Genomic DNA, 18,369 nt, shown 5'->3' on the forward strand with positions numbered 1-18,369 from the left:
GGAACCATTTCATATCAGCCCCAGCCAGAATAGCCAATAGTCAGGGATGATGGGTGTTGTCATCCAAAAACATCTGAAGGGTCACTGCTTCCTCATCTCCATCCTATAACCAGCCTTAGTTAAAAAACAAGCAAACCACAGTACAACCACTGCAGTTAACAACTGAAAGGAATTATGTAACTAGTTCTGTCTCTTAATACTGCAGGGCCTTAGCAGTGTTTGCCCCTGAGCAAGTGCTATTTAGAGATGTACTGCCTCTGGAACTGAGTAAGATGTGATTGTACTGTATGTTCAAGGAAAAGAAGAGAGCTATAGTGCAACCAATTAGGAATCATCTTAGTGGTGATTATTTCAAACAGGCTGCATGCTATTTCCTGAGGCTTAGAAAAGCTCCCAAGTCAGGCTGGCTTACTCTCCTGGGCACTTAGGACTCTGCAAACTGTTTCCTAGTGGCTGGGCCTGTCTTTGCCTTTTACCCCCTGTTCACCTTGCCACCACCTCACTACCTGCGTGCTAGGTACAGGGTGTGATAGTAGAATGCATGCCAAAGCTACATATTTAGTGCTTAGGACAAACAAACAATCCATACAAAAGTGAATGGAATGTTTGAGGACTTTCCTGGATTCAAGGTATTTGGGCCATGTTAAGATCAAACCTGGCAATGGATTAAAGTAGAAATAGCAGGCTCACGGAGCTGTGCAAGATAATCCCTTCCAGGTATCACCTATTTCCTGTACTAATTAGCAACTCACTGTAGGGGAAATTCATATATTGGATGCAAGATTTGGTTGACCTTTTGGCCATGATGTAAAGAATTAGTTCAATGTGCCAAGGCTGACCCAGCTTTCAGAAGTGGATCACTAAGAACAAAAAACATAGAAGATCTTGGAGCACATTCCCCTTGTGTCTTCATCAGGCCCACTAAAGCAGGGATAGTTACTGCAGATAGTTAGTATTTTCCAGGGACAGTCCCAGATTTACAGAAGCCATCCTGGTTTCTGATTTGATCCTGGAATGTCCCGCTTTCCCTTAGGACATCCCAATTTTCATTAGAGAAATATTGGAGGGTATGGAGTTATCCAACCCCTGAGCCATCTGAAGGCAGCTCACTATAAGGAAGGTTTTTTTAATGTTTATTATGTTTTTAATATTTTGGAAGCTGCCCAGAGTGGCTGGGGCAACCCAGTCAGATGGGTGGGGTATAAGTAGTAAGAATATTATTATTAAATAGGACATCGCTATTTTCATCGGATAAATGTTGGATGCTGTGTTAATATAGTGCCCTCCCAGTGTTGTGGACAACAGCTCCCATACCCCATGACCATTGACCTTCCTCGCTGGGTCTGATGAGAGTTAAAGTCCCTGATCTCTGGAGGGTGTCATGTTGGCAGTCTGTCCTCTAAAACAGTGTTTCCCAACCTTGGGCCTCCAGCTGTTTTTGAACTACAATTCCCATCATCCCTGACCACTGGTCTTGCTAGCTAGGGATGATGGGAGTTGTAGTCCAAAAACAGCTGGAGGCCCAAGGTTGGGAAACACTGCTCTAAAAGACTTACATTTGCCTGGAGCTTCCAGCAGGCTTGCTTGAGGGCTTCCCATCATCTTCTGGTTGACACATGCTGGTTGACACAACCAGCTGTCTGAGGAGACTGGGATGGGGCAGAAGGACCGTTCCACTGGCAGAGAAGAGAGCTGCTGGTGGGGCAGCATGTCCACGCTAGAGGCCCACCTGCAAAAGGCTGTACTGCTGTTAGGGGCTGAAACAGGACATTCCTGTTGGTGGTGGTCTTTGAATATATGAGATCTAAAGTTCCCTCATTCACCTAAGACACACATGGGTTGGGCCTCAACCTAAGCCAACATGGCATCAGTGGAAGGGAAATTGGTTTTTTTTAAAACAAAAAACAAGAACAACTTGAGGAAGAAAAAGTTGTAGCCATTGATAGTCTTACACTCAGTGAGTTTGTATAATTCTCTTTAAAAGCCATTCAAGTTGGTAGTCATCACTATATCTGTCTGTCCTGAATCTTCCAATATTCAGCATCATTGGATGCCCATGAATTCTAGTGTTATGAGAAAAGGAGAAAAACTTCTCTCTCTTAGCTTTCTCCACACTGTGTTTAAATTTTGTATACATTGATCCTGTCCCCCATTAGTCACCTTTTTTTTTTTTTGTAAACTGAAAAGCCACAAATACTGTAACCTTTGCTGATTGGGCAGTTGCTCTATCATCTTGATTTCCTTTTTCTGAGCCTTTTCCTATAATACTTTTTTGGGAGGCGGGGGGAGGTGAGGGAACTAAAACTGAGCCAAATGAACCAAATGGATCCCATTTTGATGTTTGCTGGAATTCCTGATGCAGATTCAGCACACAGGAATTTGGCATGGTTAAACAAATGGCGTTTCTTATAGCAAATGGGAAGAGTTTTTTGATGGAAAATACCAAGAGAAAACAATGATTCTACATACTATATAGTGAGAATTCTTAATTCCATTCATTTTATTATTATTATTATTTTGCAGGGTGAGAGAGGCTTCCCAGGTTTAGAAGGACAACCAGGCTTACCTGGATTTCCTGGACCAGAAGGGCCAGCTGGGTCACGAGGCGAAAAAGTGAGTAGCTCAACAGAATGATGATGAATGCCTCATGTTGCCATGATCTATAAAATATCTAATATGGCTTCAGTAGTCCAGACATTTAGATAGTGTTCACTGCATCAGAGCAGGTGTTCCTTTTAACATCTCTCGTACACGTGGAACTATTTCTGTGTTGGCCAAGAAACACAAAGGTAAGGTAAGAAGAAGTTGAGTTATTGGACCAGCCAGCTGGTCTAGTTTTAGACTCTGAAATTAATCGTCTCACAGAGGATCTATTTAGATGGCAACATGTGGCATATATATATGGGTTTATATATTTATTTAAAGTCACCTATCCTAATTCAAGGAAGATTGAATTAATAAGGGACATGATAGTGGGAGAAAGCTCTCTACCTGCCCCCTGCCTTCAATAAATTCAGGAGCATTCTGCAAGCTGTCTCATCACTGGCCTGGAACAACTGCAGCAGCTCAATGGTCTGGGACAGGCAGTCGTGATTAAAGCCCCCACCCCACGCCCAAGTGCATCATCTAAAGCTGCAAGGACTTTCTTCTAGGGTTTCAAGCAGTGGGCATTTAGTTGGGGGAAACGCAAATATGTTTCCTGAATTATCTGAAGAGCTGTTCACTCAGTTGTGAGAGTCTAGTGGTGGAAGTGTCTCCTTGGGGTTCAATGGATGAGATGCAGGCTTCAGTGTCAAGAGCTCCACATAGAAAGCACTGGGGCATGGAGCTATCTCCTTCTTGGGGGATACTGGTGCATGAGGACACTGTATCCCAGGATTCCAGGGCCATGACTAGTATGATTTGATCACATAAAATAAAAATGTCCACATCACATCACTGGTGCCTAAGAAGCCTCATCCTAAATTTACTTGAGGGACCACCTTATCCCTCATATACCCAGTAGATCATTGGTTTCTGCAGGACAGCTTTTCTTCCACATCCCAAAAATGTCAGACACTTGTGCTGCAGTAACTCGGAGCAGAGCTTTCTGTTTTGTTGCTCCTGTTCTGTGGAACAGCTTCTGCCTGAGATACTATAGGCCCCTACTATCTGCACTTTTTGTGGAGAATTAAAGGCATTTTTGTTTTGAGAAGGTTTTCCAGCTGGGTGAAAAGATCTCTTATTTTGTAAACCTGACTTTTTATCCTCCCTTAAAAAAGAAGAAACTGTTTTTATGATATGTCTGCAAATTGCCTTGGTTGAACCTTGTATGTAAAAGGCAATTCAGGAATTAATTAAGCACAAATCCATTTGCTTGGGAACTTTCTGGATTTCTGTGTTTACATGCTTTTATTGTATTGGAAGTTGATTCTGACCATTTACATGGGAATAAGATCCTTTGGTTTCAGTAGGATTTTCTTGCAAGTAAATATGCTGACCTGAGACTTAAGAGCACCTTTGTTTCTCTGGAATGGGGTGAGGAACTTTTGGCTCTCCACATGTTGCTGAAGTACAAGCAAGCATGGCCAATGGCCAGGAATGAGGGGGCTGTTGTTCAGCAACATCTGGAGGGCCAAAGGTTCCCCACGCCTGATCTAGGATTTTCATAAGGAACCTAGAAAAACTTCTGTGTGATTTGGGGGTGGGGCATGGAATTGAAATTTCCTGTTATGCAGCCAAGCTGTCTGAAATAATGCAAAAAGCACGAGCGTTGTCTTTGTAATTAAGGCTAAATGAAAAAGTGGATTTCAATGTCTGTCTTTGAATTCATGTTAACTCATTGCTCACTTTTCTCCTCCTCTTCTTTTCCCTGCCCCATGTTTTTCTTTTTCCAGGGGGATGATGGATTCCCAGGGCCACCTGGACCCAAAGGAATTAGAGTAAGTGATGTTTTAATTTTCTGAAATGCAGTTACTGGGGGGTGGAGAGCGGCAACAGGACGAGAGCAAAATAAGCAGTGGAGGCAAAAGGGGTGCTGCCCCACTGACCACAGTCCACCCCCACCTAAGAGCCATCTTACTGCATGCCAGTGTAAGTGGCTGTCAGCTTCCTCCTCCTAAGTGTTGATTCTTTAAGAACTCAGCAGGATGGGAGAAGGATGGGAACAAAACAGAAATTAGTCTGTCATTGGCTGCTTTGCAAGTCACTGGCTTGGGCTCCACCCACCGTTGGTCTCTCTGCCTTCTGCCCCACCAACCCCAGTGGGTACCAAACACCACTGAAAGTAAGTGGTGTATTTTTGAGGCAATATGTGCCACGCTTTAAGCAAAACACAACAGCCAAAGCAATAATGTAGAGATGAGGAACCTTTGGCACTCTAGATGTCTGTCCCCCCCAAATCCCTGTTCATTGGCTGTGCTGACTGGGGCTGATGGGACTTGGAGTCCAGCAACATCTGGAGGGTAAAAGCTTCCCCACACCTGTTGTAATGTGTGTCTCTGAATTTTGCTAAGAGCAGGTGACTGGCAGAGGCTCACCAGTGCCTTGGGGGTTCTTTGCAAACTTTTTATATTACAGGTACATTTCCCTACCCCACCCTGCATTTCCATAATACACATGTGTGCCCCTGGCATGTTTCTTATGGGTACATGCACCAGGCAGCAAGAATTCTCTTCAACACCATTGCTAGCTCCACATAGGGCCTTGGGTACAATTCATTTAGTGGAGCCACTCCATGAATGGGCCTACATGCTGTCAATGCAATTCATGCCTTTGGAACATAGAATGCTGCCTTGTAAAAGGTCAGACCATTGCGTTCAGTTAACTCAGTACAGTGGTACCTCGGGTTACAGACGCTTCAGGTTACAGACTCCGCTAACCCAGAAATAGTGCTTCAGGTTAAGAACTTTGCTTCAGGATGAGAACAGAAATCGTGCAGCGGGAGGCCCCATTAGCTAAAGTGGTACCTCAGGTTAAGAACGGTATCAGGTTAAGAACGGCCCTCCGGAACAAATTAAGTTCTTAACCTGAGGTACCACTGTATTGTGGAGTATGGTAGTTAATGGGTTAACCTTCTGAGTGTCCTGTACCTGGGAGGGGCTTCTACGGGAAGTTACGTAATTCCTTTGTCTGTGAAGTTAGTTTCACTTCTGCTCCGAGAGCGAGAGAAAGAGCAAGGATGTGTTCCAGCTCTGATGGAATTATTGCTATATTTTCTTGTAAATAAACACTGTTAGATAGAAGCACAGTGTTTGGACCTTTCTTCATTCTTCTTCTCACACGAAGGCAGTATTGTCTACTCCAGGGTTCCCACACTTGGGTCCTCAGCTGTTGATCACAACTCCCATCCTCCCTAGCTAGCAGAACCAGTGGTCAGGGATGATGGAAACTGTAGTCCGAAAGCAGCTGGAGACCCAAGTTTGAGAAACCCTGGTCTACACTGATTGGCGGTGGCTCTCCAGGGTTTCAGGCAGAGAGTCTTCCCCAGCCCTACCTGGAGATGCCAGGGATAACTGTGGACCTTTTGTATGCAAAGTAGATGCTCTGCCACTCCGCTGCAGCCCTTCCCCAGCCCATGAAGCTACCCAGAGCACCAGGTAAGTAGAGGGTGCTCCTTGTTCCCTGTTGAAGAGGCTCTAGAGGTGGGGAACCTGGTGCTCTCTGGATGTTGCCGGACTACAATTCCCATCATCACACACCATGGGCCATGCTGGCTCAGACTGTTGGGAGTGGCTCCCCACCTCAACACACCAAACTAGTTGTGGCTGATAACTCTTTTTGAAAAACAGTTCCTTCATCCCTTTTATCTAAACATGAGTGTGGTTGTTTCTCATCTTCAGGGTCCTCCAGGTCTACCAGGCTTTCCGGGAACACCAGGACTTCCTGTAAGTAAGCTTTGCTTACAGCAATACTGAAATAACAATGGCAGAATTCACTGTTTTGTTCTGGAGCGTACACACTGTGTTGCTTGAATGTGATTGTGCTTCTTTTCTTTCCACTTTGCAGGGGCTACCAGGTCAGGATGGGGCTCCAGGACCTCCAGGTATCCCAGGATGCAATGGAACAAAGGTGGGACTGGTTCTGATGGAAATGTATAGCTCTGCTGCACTCCCATCATCCCTGAACATTGGCCATGCTGGCTGGGGCTGATGGGAGTTGGAGTCTAATAACATCTGGAGAACATCATGTTGGCTACCCCTGAGCTATATGTTTTCCATTCAGATATCTTATTTTTATTTATTTATAGCATTTGTTTCTCCTGCTTTCCAGCCAAATAGGTTCCGTGAATGGCTTACAAGCAGTCAGTTCAAACAAGGCAGTCTCTGCCCACAGGCTTACATTCTAAAACAAAAACATGACACACAAGGAAACAGGGGCAGGGAGAGAAGAGGTAAAAATCAGATGCTGGCACCAGTTCTTAAAAAGTTTTTATAATGACCGGGTGGTACTGTCTAGGGGTAGTAAGTGCCTGAAGGAACTGGGCTTTCCTGTGAAGATTGAGGGCTACAATACTGAGCAGTAGGCATTAGGAGAGCACACTCATTTTCTGGGCCTTTGTCAGCATTGCAGATATAACTGCAAAATTAAAATAATTTGTGTGTGTTTGTGAGACAGAGGATATTTGGGGCTGGGTGTTCACCAGTACTGTATGTGGATGACACCCAGCTCTACCCCTCCTTCAAATCAGAACCTGTGAAGGTCCTGTGTGAGTGTCCAGAGGTGTTTGGAGGATGGATGGCAGCCAACAGATTGAGGTTGAATCCTGACAAGACAGAATTACTGGTTTTGGGGAACAGGGGGTGGGTGGGTTTGGGGGACTCCCTGGTCTTGAATGGGGTAACTGTGCCCCTGAAGGACCAGGTGCGCAACCTGGGAGTCATTTTGGACTCAAAGCTGTCCTTGGAGGCACAGGTCAATTCTGCATCCAGGGCAGCTGTCTACCAACTCCATCTTGTACGCAGGCTGAGACCTACTTACGCACTGTCTTGCCAGAGTGGTACATGCTCTGTTATCTCCTCCTTGAATTACTGCAGTTTGCTCTACATGGGGCTACCTTTGAAGGTGACTAGGAAACTACAACTAATCCAGAATGCGGCAGCTAGACTGGTGACTGGGAGTGGCTACCGAGACCATATAACAATAGTCCTAAAGGATGTTCATTGGCTCCCAGTGCACAATTCAAAGTGCTGGTGATGACCTTTAAAGCTCTAAACGGCCTTGGCCCAGTATACCTGAAGGAGCGTCTCCACCCCCATCATTCAGCCCAGACACTGGGGTCCTCCTCCAAGGGTCTTCTGCTAGTTCCCTCACTATGAGAAATGAGGTTACAAGGAAGCAGGCAGAGGGCCTTTTCGGTAGTGGCGCCTGCCCTGTGGAATGCCCTCCCATCAGATGTCAAGGAAATAAACAACTATCTGACTTTTAGACGACATCTGAAGGCAGCCCTGTTTAGGGAAGTTTTTAATCTTTGATGTTTTATCATGTTTTTACTATTCTGCTGGGAGCAACCCACAGTGGCTGGGGAAACCCAGCCATATGGGTGGAATATAAATAAAATGTTGTTGTTGTTAATTTTGTGGGCCCTTGCATAAAATAAATGCCTCCAAGACTGCAAAGCTGCTTTTCCAGGCTGGATAGGTGCCCTGAACAGAAACATTCCAGTGGAAATATACTGCAAAATTTTGTTATAGGGCCCACACATGTGTGTGTGTCCACATCAGTATTGGTGTCCCAGCTGCATGGAAAGTGCATCAGTCTATCATGGTCTTATGCAATTTTCCTCCTTCCTTGGAGTGTCAGTCTTTTTCACATATATCAAATAAAAGTGATGCAATAAGAGAATATTGAGTATATGGGGGGGGGTCCTTCCTCATGTTTAAAAAGATCTGCTATAACCCCTCTTATAGCAGGGGCTGCAACACACCTGTCTCCTTTGCTCTTCCGTTTTATAGCAGCATTTGGGCTTCCTGCTGTATTTGGTGATGCATTCAAGTCTTTGTTCTGTCCTCTGCAGGGAGAACGTGGCTACCCTGGCAGTCCAGGTTTCCCAGGTTTACAAGGCCCCCCTGTAAGTACAAGAAACTTCCTCCTGTAATTGCTATATGTGGTTGATTTTCAGCTGCTGTTTGAGGCTTTGAGGGGACTGTTTGACTGAGCTGGTTTGCACATAACACTAAGCCAAACTATGACTTTACAAATATGCAGGCTCCTGGAGAGGAGAGTGTGGCCAGTTTGCTGTTCCTGCAATCCTGCTTTTCCTGCACATCTGTGACCTAAGCCATGATTTGGCTTAGGGTGTTGTTTGAACCAGTACTTGTGGCTTGTCTTATAGAATGAACTCATAAATAAGGTTTGTTGTTGGGTTTATAGCTCATTATTTGTCTGGAGGAGGCAAACCATGAACCTGGATTTGGATGACACACTAAGGCAAACCATAGCTCTCAGCAGCACAGCCGCAGAAGGATGAGAGGAGGGGTGCACCAACTGTAATCTCCTACCTTTCCACAAACCTTTGTGCACTTAAGTTCACACTAAACCATGGTTTGGCATAGGATGTCACCCAAACTTAGCTCACTGTATTTTGCTTCTGTGCTGTGTTTCTATGGATATTTTATTGTGAGCCTTAGGCTACAATCCTGTGTCCACTTTCCAGGGAGTAAGCCCCATTGAACTCAGAGGAACTAATTGTGTAACTTAATTTTTTAAATTTTAAGTAAGTCCATCATGTGACATATCATATTAAAGCCCTTGAAGTTCTGAAGAGATTTGTGTTTTTAGTTTTGACATATCTCAATACTGGGCTGAGCTTCAAAGATTTTTGTGTAGTCCGGCAAGGCCAAAATGGTCATTTTATTTTTTGAAATTTCAAACCCTCATAACTCAAAAACAGGATGAGATGAAAAATTAAAATTTTAGATTTAAACTTAGTTTTGATCATTCAACAAGTGTACAAAATATTAAGAAAATTGGATGGCATGAGGTAAAAAAGTTGGATCACTTGATATGGAATGACCCTTAGACCTGTGAAAGAAAGACACAGTAGATCTCTCCACAAGTTTCTATGAGTTTGAGGTGGCCTTCTCCATTGATCTTCATGGCACACAAATGAAATAAATCTGTTGGTTAGAGCATGGCGCTGACAACGCCAAGGCTGCAGGTTCAATCCTTGTATGGGAGAGCTGCATATTCCTGCATTGTAGAGGGTTGGACTAGATTATGCTCAAGATCCCTTCCAACTCTACCATTCTATGATAAAAAAATAAATGGAGGGTTTGCTTAATCTCTGGCTGCTTTTGCTTTGCAGGTTAACTTTTCAGCCAGGGCAACAGACCAACCTTGTGCACAGTCCTGTGGTAGTCCTGTAGCAGTGCGCCAATGTTTGGCAGTTTCTGGGCAAGCTGCCACCAAAAGAAACATTAACCGTTTTTATAACATAGTTGTTCATTCGACACATCTATAATTCCTAGCAAGGCTAAGTTTGTTCAGTTGTCAATTGTCATATTACAGATTGTTTCGATTTCTTTAAAGACACCTGTACAAAACTTGTGCACCATGAGTTAGTGTTAACTCTACTTTAGTCTGTTTTTATTGGATGATTGCACTGATGGTGGTAGTGTATTGTTTTGTTATGAGTGTTTTATATATTAAAATTTCAGCATCCACCTCAGGGCAGAGAGACCTATCTTTGAATTGTGCTCTTGTCCCACATAGTTTTGAGCCCTAAGAGTTGATAAAAAGAAGCTCCGTTTATGCTACAAGTGACTTATTAGAGGCAAACTCTCAAGGCTCCTTGAATCATGGTTTTCTTCTAATCTAAAAGAACCTTTGACAGTATTCAAGTCTTTGACTCCACCTGTTGTATGTTTGAGTGAACTGCAATTTGAAGCAAGGAAGAAACTGCATTTGCTATCTAATAGAAGATTCATAATTCATTTCTTCTACTCCCCCCCCCGCCCCGTTTTTTTTTTTGTTTTGTTTTGTTTTTGCTGCAGGGTCCCCCTGGCCTAATAGGGATGAAGGTAAGTTGCCATTTGAATGCACTGCTGATTCTCAAGCGTTCAACAATAACATTTGGTCTAATTATGCATTTTATTGGCAGCTAGCAACTTTGAGAACTCATTCTTGTGGTTGAAAATGGGGGGGGGGGATGGGGCAAGGGAGATTGGCATGTCAGCATTGGGGGAAGTTCTTTCATTTACAGTGAGTGCCACCAGTAGGTACATCTCAGACTGAAGTGCACCAGAAAATTTAAGATATAAGGCTACAGTTAAGATGATGCTGCAGCCCTCTTTACTGAATTTATGGGGTGACCACAGTTTTGTTCAAAAGAGCTTATAACATGGGTGTTGGGCCACAACAATGATTTCTATAGTGCAAAATTATCACAGAACCTGAACTTAAAAAGGTAAAGGTAAAAGGGCCCCTGACCATTAGGTCCAGTCATGAACGACTCTGGGGTTGCGGTGCTCATCTCATTTTATTGGCCGAGGGAGCCAGCATGCAGCTTCCGGGTCATGTGGCCAGCATGACTAAGCCGCTTAAGCCGCTTCTGGCGAACCAGAGCAGCACACAGAAATGCCGTTTACCTTCCTGCCGGAGTGGTACCTATTTATCTACTTGCACTTTGACGTGCTTTCGAACTGCTAGGTTGGCAGGAGCAGGGACTTAGCAAAGGGAGCTCACCCCGTCGTAGGGATTCGAACCGCCGACCTTCTGATTGGCAAGTCCTAGGCTCTGTGGTTTAACCCACAGCGCCACCCGCGTCCTATAACCTGAACTTAGCATTGCAAAAAAGAATGTGTAACCAACATGGCCAATGCTCAGTGATGGAGGGAGATGCGGTGCAAAACTCACGGAAGGGATAATATTGGGGAAGGCTGTTTAGTTTGATGAGAATGAGCCACAGTAAGCCTTAGCCTCTTGCAAGGAGGATTTGGGAAGCTTTTGCTTCTGGTTGTGATAAACTGCAACTTTACAAAAGCTAAGAAAATGAATTTCAATAGGGACAAATGTAAGGTTCTTCACTTAGGCAGGAAGAACCAGATGCGCAAATATCAGGTGGTGGACACCTGGCTTACCAGCAGTACATGTGAAAAGGATCTAGGGGTCTTGGTGGACCACTAGTTTAACATGAGTCAACAGTGTGAATCACTGTGTGATGCAGCAGCAAAAAAAGCTAACACTATCCTAGGCTGCATCAAGAGAATTATATAGTGTCCAGCACAAGGGAAGTAATAGTACCATTCTATTCTGCCTTGGTCAGACCACACCTGGAATTCTATGTCTAGTTCTGAGCACCACAAGTTAAGGGTGTTGGCAAGCTGGAGCATGTGCAAAGAAGGGCAACCAAGATGATCAAGAGCCTGGAAAGCAAGCTTTATGAGGAACAGTTGGGGGAGCTGGGGATGTTTAGCCTGGAAAAGCGGAGAGTGAGAGGAGATATGATAGCCAAATTCAAATATCTCAAGGGCTGCCACATGGAAGAGGGAACAAACATGGGTTTTTCCCTTCTCTGGAGGGTAGGACTCGAACCAATAGCTCAAGTTACAAGAAAGGAGATTCTGACTAGGAGGTCAGGAAGAGCTTTTGGACAGTGGGACAATCTCCCTCAGGAGGTTGTGGACTCTCCTTCATTGGAGGCTTTTAAGCAGAGGTTGGATAGCCATCTGCCATGGGTGCTTTAGCTGACATTCCTGCATCACAGGGGGTTGGACTAGATGACCCTTGGAGTCCCTTCCAACTCTACAACTCTATGATTCTATATCATCTGAATTGGACAAATTGTGGTTGATCTTCATTATGATTTGTTTGAAACAAGCCAACTTCAATCTATGATTTTTGATGGTGGCTTGTTTCAGCAAACCATAGTTACGACTGACCACAATTTGGGATTCAAATGTACGGTAACTAAACCGTCTCTTCCATGTGACAGCAGCAGAGCAGGAGATGCGAGGGAAGAGGGTGCAAGCCTGAAGCTTGTTTTTGTCATACTGAACTATGGTTTAGCCACAACTTTTGAACACAACCCCTGTATACTTCAAATCATTGGTCAGAAAAATATTATGAATGAGTTCCCACAGGGAAATTTCTAAGTTAAAAAAAAAATGGTTGGAAGGTTTCTTTTGCACAGTTAAGCTCCTATAAGAAAGAAATTGTCACTTTGAGACATAAATGTTTCTGATCTAGCTCTTTTATAATATGTTCGAGTATTCCTTTATTACTCCAAATTTCTTTCTTTTTTTTTCCTTTTAGGGGGAGCCAGGTGAGATACTGACATCTTTGCAACCAGGACAAAAGGGTGATCAAGGATTTCCAGGACTACCAGGACTACCAGTAAGTTGATGAAGATATCACTTTATGATGTCTTGCTTGTGTAAAAAAAAAAAAAAAAAAGTAAGCGCCACAGCATTAATTGCATTTATGACAGTGTTAGTAATAAGTGTTGAATATTCAGAGCAATAAATACAGGTATAGGTTTTGTGTGTACTTTTGTGTGAACTTTATGGGTACACATAATAGACAAATTGAAATAATAACAGGCTTCAAACTACCATTAAACTCATTATTTTTAAAAAATATTTTTTTATTAAGTACAAATTAGAAAACATACATATTTACAACAAAAGAAAATACAAAAGAAAAAGAAAATACATAAACTCATTAATTGAATTGTTTGGTTATTTTTTATCTAATGATAACAAAATGATTGTACATCTTTTAACTTCTGCACAGATGATTGGTGGCTGTGGGAGAATCTCTGCAATTGCAGATAGGCTTATAAGAGTTGGGAGTTGGGACATAGTTTACACGGTTAAATTAACTAACATGGCAATGATCAGAAAGGGTAGACAACTGAGCAATGTCTTTATAGCAAAATACAGTATGTTATGTACTGGACTAACAAAGTTCTAGAAAAATATATACTAGTTGTACATTATTCATTTATTGCAATTTATACTGTTCCATTTTACTTTGTAATATGTTTATGGTGTGTTAAAATTAACTGGGGACTGTTTTGAATGTAAAACCAAACTTTATGGGTCCCCAGATTCACATTTTTATATTACGTACTGTTTTGGAATCTGCTTTCAAGCTGCAGTTGTGTGAAGGAGCCACCAGGTGACAGCTGGGAGCTACAGAAAGTCATCCATAGGGCTGTTTAACCAGAAAATCAGGCTCTTATTTAGATCAAAGTGTGTGTTGTAAGTGTGTTTATTGCCAAACTGGGGCTGTGCTGCAAACACTGTTGAGTTCATAGGCAGAAGAGAGTGCATGTTCAGAAATGGAGTTCACAGGTTTCTGTTCGGAAACGATGAAATCCAGGAAGTTGGTTCCAAAAGAAAAAACAGCTTTGTTTGCAGTTTGTCCTAACAATTGCCTCACTGTTTCGTCCTGCTATCTGATTCTCTCACAGTTCCACAGTTTTGTGCCCAGCATCAGTACAAGCACATCAGGAAGCTCTGTTTGTCTCCCAGATGAGCGGCTTATTTTTAGTGGGTCTGTTCTTTGAATTGAGCAGGGGTCAAAACACCAGTGCAATTCGTTCATTCCATTGATTTGTTTCTGTGTGAGCTGAAGACATCAAAGCCTTTCTAAACCTCTCCTCTCCAGTGTGAACAGCAATCTGGTGCAGTGATTAGAGTGTTGGGCATTGACACCGGGAGGCCAGGATTCAAATCCACACTCATCCATGAAGTTTACTGGGTGACATTGAGCCATTCATTATCCCTCAGCCTAACCACCTTACAAGGTTGTGTTGAGGATAAACTTGGGAGGGGAAGAAGTGCTTACACCACCCAAAGCTCCTTGGAGAGAGAGAAAAAAAGGGGGGGATATAAGGCAGTAAAATATGTAACAGGACTGGGCGATACTTTGTCCACAACCAGTTTGAAGTCCATATCATGATATTGGGTTTCATAATTTTTGACCCCGCAATATATTGTGAATCATGATGTGTGTGTGCTATGCAAAAATCATGATGCAGGAAAAACTGTGGAGCCAGCCAATGCTTCTACATACCTCCATCCTTATTTCAGACATCATGATATATCAATATATTACGACATTTAGCTGGTGAAAACCAGATATCCCCTGGCCCTAATAAATAATAATAAATAAACCAGAGGCTCCCCTCCCTGAGGAGTGTGCTCTATGCCACCCTCTCCCTGCTACACAATAGAAACGCAGACAAATGAGGAGCAAGCAGCTGAGGTTCCTAAGGGGAGAGCTCTGGTCACAATGGAAGAGAGGGAATTGTAAACACTGTTTTCTGAAATGCAAGTGAGAGATAGCTGCAGAAGCACATAGCAAGGGTAGGCAGCTCTCCAGAAGTTGATGGGACTTCAACTCCTGACCACTGGCTGTGCTTGCTGGGACTGGTGGGAATTGGATTTGGAAGGCAACAAGTCTCTGGCACCTGCCCTGGAGTTTGCTGTGGGTTTCCTCTTGCCCACAGTTTGACTCTTTCTTTTCTTCTCTTGTTCCAGGGCCCCGCAGGTCCCACTGGAGCACAGGGCCCTATTGGTCCTCCTGGGCCCCCAGGTTTGCTGGTACGTTTCCTTGATGACCTCCATCTGGCTTGCAGAATGAGTAGATGGTGAAAGAAAAGTGTTTGTAGCTGCCCAACTTGTGGTTTCAGAAGTGGTGGGGGCAAACAGGTTGCCCAGGTCTATGGCCTATGCCCCTTTCTCTTGTCCTGGTCATCACGACAGGTCCATGTTTGCATCAGGGTGAACTGTAACAATTTCCTAGGGAGCAGGGATTTATATCAAAGGTCCAATGTATGGAGTTTTGCATGTGAAAGAACCATACCTTTGACCCAACCCATATGGCTCCCTTATGCACATATCCCTGGAGATGTCTGGGGATCATATTTGCAGAAAAATAGCTCCCACACTGTTATGTTATATGAGTATAATAAATACAGAATTTAGAATCCCACTTGCCTTCTTCCGAAACAGGCTATCCTTTCTCATATGCACATCACTTGCAAAGCATTCTAGTCTAGGGATCAAATATCAGTGGCACAATTCAAACCATGTTCTAAACTATGGTTGAAGGATTGCTTCAACCAGGCCACTGAGATTTGATCTCTAGACAACTATGTTTCCTTTGCGGTGTATATATGTGATCAGGAGCAAGCTGTGGGCTCATGTTGCTCCCTTCCCAGATGTGGCTTGACTTTGAGTTTCTTGTTTAGTGCAAACCACAGTTTACCATGATATATGAATTAGCCAACTATAGTTCATGCTCACTCTCCAAACAGGAATGGGAAATGACACCTAAAAGTAGGTTTCAAATTGAAGTTTGGAAAGCAAGTGCAGTGTGGTGATTTGGATAACTTGCCCGCAATATCTCTTCCTGTTTTCCCCTGTGGTGGGGAAAACTGGGGAGATAAGTGGGTGTAATAAGTGCACCCCCTTCCCAAATGTTGCCTGTGAGCAGATGCAGCCCTCTCCTGGAGTCCCCCTTTCTCTTCCATTACAATTAAGTATATTCCAAGTGATAAACCTGGGGTGGAGTTTTTCTTTTCTCCCCTTCCCCTGATTTATTTATTTGTCACTATAAAAGAAAGGAAAGAAACAATAAATAAATAAATAGCAACAACAGAGCTAATGCTCTGTTTCTCAGAAGACCAGCATGGATTTATCTTGTGGGGTTACAGAAGTAGTCCTGGAGATTGACTGCCGTGTTTGTCATTTTCAGGGTCCTCCCGGCCCCCCAGGACTACCGGGTCCTAAGGTATAGTATATTTTAACAGTGTTTGTCCTTGTTTGGTTGTTTGCATTCAGTCTCATGTACTTAGGGTTTGTCGTTGTCTTCTTCTTCTTATCATTTCAAATTCCTTTTAGGGCAACATGGGCTTGAACTTCCAAGGGCCAAAAGGAGAAAAGGTAAGTGTGGGGCATGGAAGTGGAGATTTGATTCTGCTCATTCTTGGTACTGCTTCTATGAGAGTGGCCTAATGATGTTAACGTGCCTTGTTGTCTCCTGCGGGAATTAGGGTGAGCAGGGACTCCAAGGACCCCCGGGACCCCCAGGACAGCTTGGCGAACAGAAAAGAACAAATGATGTAGAGTTTCAGAAAGGTGATCAGGTAAGTGAGAGGAAGATGGTTCCACAGGCATTCTTCCTTCAGCCAACCTTCATGGGTTGCTCTGGTTTGCATCAGTGGGTCACACTGTACCACACTCCCCCATCCCATCCGGCCCATTGTCTGGAGGAGAGTGTTAATGCCCCTGCCTTCGCTGCCTGCCCCATTCGCTTGCACTTCCTCCAAACATACTTTGTGCAGCCCAAAATGCAGGCTTGACCACCTACTAACTCCTGTGATCTCTGCATCTGCAGCAAATCTGCATCTCTTGCCTGCAGCACCAGCTACAAAGCAGAGGCGGGGCTGCTGCTACAATTGTTTTAACTGTTTTTAATTTTTTTAAATTTGGGTGGGGTTTTTGCTTGCTTTTGCTGTTGACTTCTGCTGAGTGAGGGGAGAGGTGTATATGGAAAGAGGGACACAGCCTGCCTCACATAGCAGATGCCTCTAAATTCTGCTGGAACATAATAAGACAATCAATCTAGCAGGATGCTCATAATTCAGCAGCGCAAATTATAACATGAGATAAAGAGGAGGAGAGAGGAAAATTTAGAACAAGAATACACAGATAGGTTGGGAATAGAGAGGAAACCAGGGATAGGAGTGGAAGGGAAATATATGAAAATAAGTTTTCTTTCTTTTTTCTTTTCTTATCATTTTTTTTTATGCAACAGTTGTTGTACTAATGTTAATATACCAATGAAGAACTGTAATAGAAAAGCAAATGAAAACAAATAAATCCTGCTGGGGCATTGTACCTTAGATGGGAGCGAAATATTAAGTCCTCAAGGGCAGTGATGTATTTTCAACTATATCGTCTTTCTCTCTCTTCCCCCATGCTTGACAGGGCGTTCCAGGTGACCGAGGCCCCACAGGTCCCCCTGGGTTTCCAGGTCCTCCTGTAAGTCAATTCCTTTCTGAGTCATTTTTGAAATCATAGCAAAGTGCACTAAACATCTTTGTGGTCACGGGTGCTGACGATGTGCTTCCTTTTTTCCAGGGTCTTCCCGGTGGTGGAAAAGGTGAAAAGGGTGAACAAGGAGAACCAGGCAAAAGGGTAAGTAACTTCTTTGAACTCAACGTTTATCTTTCCAGACCTTGTATAACTTTGGGGATTCAGGTTGGGTCACCAAATACTGGGTAAGAAATTTTCCTTTCTCCTATGGTCCGCTAAGATAGTGGGTTGGTCAGTGGTTTTCCCTGGACAAGAAGGGCCTCATTGATGGCACACACCAGAATGCAGGTTTTTTATTCTGGGTTTAATTTAAACTGGGCTGATTCCTGTTCTATCCTTGGAGTGGGCACTGGCAACTATTAACAGAGAAAAACCTGATCACCTGGGCCAGCAGATCGCACTCCTACAAAGGCTCATTATTTGGGGGAGAAGGGGGTGTTGATGCATGTTTCATTGAGCGGCTGGGGCCTACAGATAAACCACATCCAGTCATGGCAGACCAGAAGATGTAAATACATTTATTGATTTCATTTCCAAATCTCTCACCACGAAACATCCTCAGGTGATTTAACAATAAAGCAGAAACGATAAAAAGTATATAAAAACACAATTTCAAATCCAATAAATACAGAATGGGATAACAATCTCCACATAAAAGGATTGTTGAAGCATTCACAGAACTCACAGGCATTAGACTCTGCCACACGAAGCTTAGATATTTAAATTATACAGTGGTACCTTGCAAGACAAATGCCTCGCTAGACGAAAAACGCGCAAGACGAAAGGGTTTTTCGTTTCTTGAGTTGCTTCGCAAGACGATTTTCCCTATGGGCTTGCTTTG

The 18,369-nt window shown here is 43.6% G+C and overlaps 1 protein-coding gene across 1 annotated transcript in view; it reads left to right on the forward strand.

Annotated features, from left to right (window-relative positions):
- COL4A5 (collagen type IV alpha 5 chain) overlaps positions 1 to 18,369 on the forward strand; it is a 135,773-nt gene that overhangs the window by 53,107 nt on the left and 64,297 nt on the right. Inside the window, exons 3-15 of the mRNA XM_081846897.1 lie at positions 2,524 to 2,613; positions 4,377 to 4,421; positions 6,321 to 6,365; positions 6,487 to 6,549; positions 8,495 to 8,548; positions 10,473 to 10,499; positions 12,733 to 12,813; positions 14,967 to 15,029; positions 16,186 to 16,221; positions 16,332 to 16,373; positions 16,484 to 16,576; positions 17,421 to 17,474; positions 17,574 to 17,630. Coding sequence (XP_081703023.1) covers positions 2,524 to 2,613; positions 4,377 to 4,421; positions 6,321 to 6,365; positions 6,487 to 6,549; positions 8,495 to 8,548; positions 10,473 to 10,499; positions 12,733 to 12,813; positions 14,967 to 15,029; positions 16,186 to 16,221; positions 16,332 to 16,373; positions 16,484 to 16,576; positions 17,421 to 17,474; positions 17,574 to 17,630 — 750 coding nt within the window. The remainder of the gene's footprint in view (positions 1 to 2,523; positions 2,614 to 4,376; positions 4,422 to 6,320; positions 6,366 to 6,486; positions 6,550 to 8,494; positions 8,549 to 10,472; positions 10,500 to 12,732; positions 12,814 to 14,966; positions 15,030 to 16,185; positions 16,222 to 16,331; positions 16,374 to 16,483; positions 16,577 to 17,420; positions 17,475 to 17,573; positions 17,631 to 18,369) is intronic.

This window comes from Podarcis erhardii (assembly GCF_964252035.2).
Source record: "Podarcis erhardii genome assembly, chromosome: Z".
In the NCBI taxonomy this organism is placed as follows: Eukaryota; Metazoa; Chordata; class Lepidosauria; order Squamata; family Lacertidae; genus Podarcis; species Podarcis erhardii.